Source organism: Thalassophryne amazonica, chromosome 20 (genome assembly GCF_902500255.1).
Source record: "Thalassophryne amazonica chromosome 20, fThaAma1.1, whole genome shotgun sequence".
NCBI classification, from domain to species: Eukaryota; Metazoa; Chordata; class Actinopteri; order Batrachoidiformes; family Batrachoididae; genus Thalassophryne; species Thalassophryne amazonica.
This window is the reverse complement of record NC_047122.1, coordinates 25,294,131-25,300,311: the sequence shown is the minus strand read 5'-3', so window position 1 is coordinate 25,300,311 and position 6,181 is coordinate 25,294,131. Positions and strand designations below refer to the sequence as shown.

The following is a 6,181-nucleotide window of genomic DNA, read 5'->3' as shown; positions in this document are numbered from 1 at the left end:
AAAATAATTATTTATTTTTAAATCATTGTTTTCACAACATTTAAAACTTTACCTATTTAAGAAGATTTATTTTAAGTTGTGATTAAGTGTGAGTTCAGTTAATTTTATGGCAGCACACTGGTGAATTTTTCAAACTTTAGTGACCAAAATAAACTCTCCTGAATTGGAAGATTGAAACATGATGAATTCCTAATTTTAGGTCTTGTTTGTAGTGTTTTATTTTCAGTGTGGTTGGTGACTGAGATCAGTTCCTCTCCAGCTGAGGGAGGTTTTTGTACAACGTTAAATCACTGTGTGAACGGGAAGCTGTTACTCTGCTGACAGTAATAAACTGCTGCATCTTCAGTCTGGACTTCAGTGATTTTCAGACTGAAGTCAGTCCCATACCCACTTCCACTGAAACGATCTGAAACTCCAGACTGACGGTTTGTAGCGTAATAAATCAGGAGTTTAGGAACTTCTCCAGGTTTCTGAAGGTACCAGTGGAGGTAGTTACTAACACTTGAACTAGTTCTACATGTGATGGAGATGGTCTGTCTTGGACTGACAGACTGAGACTCAGAAGACTGAGTCAGGACGATTTCTCCTGATGAACCTGGAAAACATGAAAAGAGAAGAAGAGTGACTGAGACAAATCCAGTGTGGAGAAGATCAGTATAAAAGCTGAAGAGAAGCTTTTCTTTCAATCTGTTTCTGTATTTGTGCTCAAACTGGTTTCATCTTGGAGCAAAGTTTTCAGAAGAGTCTCACCATGAACCAGAAGACCCACAGAGCCCAGCAGGAGAACCAGGAACCTCATCATCACTGTGGACCTGAAAGACCTGGACAGAAACTGGTCCCCACTGGACTCTTAACGGCTGGAGGCAGAGAGGTGGAACAGATATGCAAACACAAATGTACTGTTTCCTGTTCATATCGATATAAAACAAAAACTGTGACAAAAAAAACAAAAAAAAAACACCACAGATCACAGCACCTCCCCCCTCCCCAGAACACACCATGTGACACACATTAAGACCTTTAATGTGTTGTCCATGGGGATCCATGAGTTGTGGTTTGGGGAGTGTTTATAAAATAGGGAGCTGACATTTTTCAAGGGTGGTAATAAATTATGCAAAATTTCTATAATGAGTTGGAACGCTGTGTGAGTTGTTGACCCCCAAGACATGAATCTGCTACAAATCATGAATCTTCAGCAAACCATTAATGAAAATTCATGCAAACCGTTAATATCTGTGAACCGTTAATAATTTTGCTCACAATAAAATATCACACAAAACATGATCACAGTTCTCACAAAACGGAAGTCGCCAGTGGTTAATATCATTCATGATATATATTTTCTTTTACTTTAAGTAGTTTACGGATTTCAGTTTAAGGATCAATTACTTCAGGTTATTTTGAACGCAAATCCTATCTCTGCAAAAAAAAAAAAAAATAAATGGAGTCCAGCATGTCCTGTGAGACTTCCACACGGAGGTGCTTTTGCTCCGCCGTCAGCAACCTCTGCACGAACTTCGCCGCCACTCGTTTCATGCCCAAATCGTCCGTTATGATGGAATGTGCCGAAGTCTTGCTAATGTGCACTTCCTCAGCAATTTCTCGGACAGTCAAGCGACGATCCCGCATAACCACAGCGTGCACTTTGGAAACGATCTCGTCATTTCGGCTCGTTGATGGCCGACCGGAGCGCGGCTCGCTCTCCACCGTTACGCGCCCGTCTTTAAACCGGTTGTACCACTCCTTAATCCGTGTGCTGCTCATGGCTTCATCTCCGAAAGCTGTTTGGATTTTTCGAATAGTTTCTGCCTGGCTGTCGCCAAGTTTCTGGCAGAATTTAATGCAGTAACGCTGCTCCACGCGTTCGGCCATTTTCTCACAAGAAAAAAATCCGACGAGGGGGGTGGAGCGCTCCTCCCACAAGCTGTGCCCACAGGCGAATGACATCACCGACAGGCGTGGGGAAACTCACGCATGCGCACGAGGGTTCAACCTTGGCTGATGCAATCATACATGATTCAAATCCATATGGTTTTTGCAAAAAATAAAAAGGACCTATAGTTTACGGACAGACCTCGTATATATATTTTGGGGGGGTGTCACTATGGTGAGGAGACAAGCCCTGAATGGGCTCCTTCTTCTGGTGTTAAGCGCCAGTGTCCCGTAGAGATGAGGTGCGCTGCGCTATTGTGCATCCGCACATCGCTGTACCCCGGACTTGAAGACGTTACCCGTCGAGATGAGGTGCCTCACGCAACTGCACATGGGGAGATGATGTAATTCACTCGACGTGCAACTGCGCATGCGCATTTTGTTTTTTTTCCGTCAAAGTTTTTTTTTTTTATTAATTGTATTTAGTGTATTTATAGCCCAGTGAGTAAAACATTTTCTGTATTTTACGTTAGGAGCATAAATGTAATAATTTTATAGTGAGTGCAGGGGTGGTGGCCAAGTGGTTAATGCGCTTGGTTTCATTTCAGAAGGTTCTGGGTTCACATCCCACCCCTGCCACATTTCTCCATGTGGAGTTGCGTCAGGAAGGGCATCCGGTGTAAAACTTGTGCCAATTCAACATGCAGATCCACCTTGGATTTGCTGTGGCGACCCCGAGTGCAAACAAGGGAGCAGCCGAAGGGACTTACTATCATTTTATAGTGAGTAAATTTTAGACATTACTACATTCGGATGAACAGTTTATACATTTACTTGCCCATTAAAATAAGCGAACTTTGTCAAGTAATTTTCTTCAGTGCACACATATGCAGTTACGCGAGGAACCTTATCTCGACGACGCACCTCATCTCGACAGAACACCGGCCCCGCTGGGTGTGACCTGCTCTGGGGACAGTGGCAGGAGGAGGATGATACACCTGTCAAATGCAGGTGTCTTAAGGTGAACTCAGGGGGGACAGAAACCTCCCGTGGAGCAGGAGGGCAGAAACTCACTTCATCTTGATTTTCTTTGCGAGTACAGACTGTGAAAGTGGGGCCTCATGATCCTTCTTATGTTTTGTGTTTTAAGCAGAGGTGTCAGAAAAGGTACCACAGGGATGATATAACTGGCTTGTGGCGGCCAAGCGTTCATAGCGACGTCACTTTTTGATCCTTTGATGTCGACTCTTCCAGTTATCATGAAGCAGAATTCACCAGGCGTTGGATTGTTCACCCACTAATAATAGGGGACGTGAAAGGTCCCCCCCACTGCCACACAGTTTGTCATGCTAATGTGTCCCACGTTGTCCCGCTGGATGCCACACGATAGAAAATAATAATTTTGTAGCCAATAAGGCATTTGCTCTCAGAACTTGGCTGATGAAAGTGTCAATGTCCTGCACTTGAGTCGAGGGGCAGCGTGAAGCCTCGTGGTGCAATGAAAGTGAGAGGCGCGCCGTCATAATCCCACAGATATTTGCACCATTGACTCCTCAGCCAAGCACATACGACAAATTGGGAAGTAATTCACGTTTTTTGACCTGTGTTCACGTTTCAGGATATTTTTTTTTAGTATTCACATTTTTCAATTCACAGTTTGTGGATAATTCATGTTTTGTTTAGGGAGTCAACAGAGTCCAGAATGTTTTTTGAACCTTAGACCTTTAACCTCAACATAAGAACTCAACTTTTTTTGAAGTTAATTTGAATTTTGTTTATGTTAATTTACTCTGTTAATGTTTTAGGTTCTTGTTATCATATACACATTATTATTATTATTATTATTATTATTATTATTATTATTATTATTATTATTATTATTTCTATTTTATGATTGGATTTTAAAATGGACCACAATAGAAATAAGTGTTTTTACTTTTTTGTGTCATCCATGTATTTTTAATGTATTTATGTACTTACATTGAACTTACTAAATAAAATCGCGTACTCATGCTTTAATATAAAGATGATTTACCGCTCCCTGCTGGAATGATGTGATAGTTCAGAATGAATTAATTAATTTATTCAGCACACAGAAGCAACAATAACTCAAAAATCTCATAATTAGGACAATGTTGGGCAGTTCAGCCCATGTAATTAGCAACATTAGCTCATATCTGCTTTGCTTATCTTGTAATTACTGTTTTAATTGATTTTTCCCTAAATTTTTACTGATTTATTTCTTGTATCTATTCATTTAATTAGAAATGGTATCATTTGAATGTAAAAAAAAAAAAAAAAAAAAAAAAAATCAGATTTTTAATTTCTCCTTTTTACATTTTTTTTCATGAACTTGAAGTGTTTCATTAAACATGGGAGCATTTTTCAAATTGTGCTGTTTCTCTATAAAGTGTTTGATAAAAATCCTCACAGTGAGTTTTAAAGTCTTTGAGTTTGTGCAGAAGCTTCCAGCTGCAGCAGAAACTTCAGTTCCTGTTCAGTCTGACTGAGGGAGGTTTTTGTACGATGCTTTTTCACTGTGTGAGCAGCTCGTACTTGCTGCTATCAAAAACACCCAGACTGTAATAAACTGCAGCATCTTCAGCCTGGACTCCACTGATGGTCAGACTGAAGTCAGAGTTTGATCCACTGCCTGAAAAACGGTTTGGGGTCCCTGATGCTCGGCTGCTCGCAAGATAAATGAGCAGTTTAGGAGTTTCTCCGTCTCTCTGTTGGTACCAGGATAATCCAAAACCTGATGAATCATGGTAAACATTGTGACTGGTTGTACATGTGATGGTGGTGGAGCCTCCTGGAGCAGATGTGACTGCTTCAGGTTGAGTCACTGTGACCTGGATTCTGGACTCTGAAGAGACAAAAACTGAAATCAGCCTCATGGATTCATCAGCTTCATTTCAAACAGACGACTTTGGTTGTGTGGACTTTACCTGTGAAGCAGCAGCAGAGCAGAGTCCAGATGAGGACGGAGATCAGAGTCATGTTGGTGTTGATTGACAGCTGTCAGTCATCCAGTGTTCAGCTGTCAGGACTATAAAGTGTCTCAGAGCACTGGAGCGTGATGCTGCTGATGCAAAGTGGCTCCAACTGTCCAACAGCAACTTGATCACTTTGATGACGCTGCTGATCAATGACTTGATCAGAGTATTGATTAAGTAAGTCGTAGTTCTAATATTTGTTGCTTTCTGTCAAAGTTCTAATTTTCATTTTACAGACGGGAACTGATTTCAGTTTTTAGTTTATTATTTCCAAAGTCACAGATTCATTAACAGACTTGTTGAAGTCTGCAAAGAGTTTTAAAAGATTAAAAAGAAAAATCAATGGATCACACAATGGTTTCAGTTTGATTTTGATTCTGGTTGTGGTTCTTTACAGATCCACCTCCAAGACCAGAAACCCTCTCAGGGCAGTCACCATGGCAACAGATGTGCATCATTGCTGAACCACGACAACAAACAAGTTTCAGTCTGAAAGACAAAACATTTAAATCATGTAAATGAGCTGTTAATTATTTCTTTGAATAGACTTCTTTGATCTTGACTCTTCCAGAATAGAAGATACTCTATTAAAACCCCAAAGAGAAATATCTGTATTCCAACATCACATAAAGGTGTTTCACACAATTTAGTCTATAAATAGCTCTTAAAACTCCTAAATACTCTTTAAGGATTACTCATTGTTGTTATAGAATCAATTAAAATGTTGATTTATGCTGATGATATCATGCTTTGTGCTTATCAGTCAAATTGAGATCAAAGTTTTGTACAAAATTTTTTAAAAACTAAAATGAATAAGATATGACATTAACAAAATTACCACATTTAGTCATGAGTTAATTTCACATCACGATTATCCTTATTTTATGATATTAATTTTAGATGCTTGTTTTTATTATTTTTGCTTTTGTAAACACACTTAAACACAGTAAAGTTCATAAAACCTACAAATTATATCATATTAAAGAATTTTGATATCACTGATATTTAACACACACAAAAAAATTAACATTTAATTAAAAAAGGCATAAGAATTAAATTTGTAAGTTTATAATATTAAGCAATTACAATCATTTTAATTTAATAATTAAATAGATTTAATTCCTTTTGTCTAAATGTTTGGCTCATGGTCTTTATGATTTAAATCTTAATAAATATGTGAATATAGAATTTGTGGCAGCACAGCTGACATAGGGACCTCTGTGACTTCTTGGAGACACTAAAGAAGAAAAGTTGACCTTGTTTTGGCTGAAATGAACCGCCGTCACCACAAATTAGACAATTATTCAAAGAAT

The 6,181-nt window shown here is 39.0% G+C and overlaps 2 gene segments (V, D, J or C); both read right to left on the bottom strand.

Moving 5' to 3' along the window:
* Positions 1-287: 287 nt before the first annotated feature.
* On the bottom strand, positions 288-820 carry LOC117501732. The segment is given in 2 exon segments: positions 288-595; positions 751-820. Coding segments are annotated over 2 exon segments (360 nt in total).
* A 3,497-nt stretch (positions 821-4,317) lies between these two features.
* LOC117501730 lies at positions 4,318-5,059 on the bottom strand. The segment is given in 2 exon segments: positions 4,318-4,738; positions 4,821-5,059. Coding segments are annotated over 2 exon segments (384 nt in total).
* Positions 5,060-6,181: the final 1,122 nt, after the last annotated feature.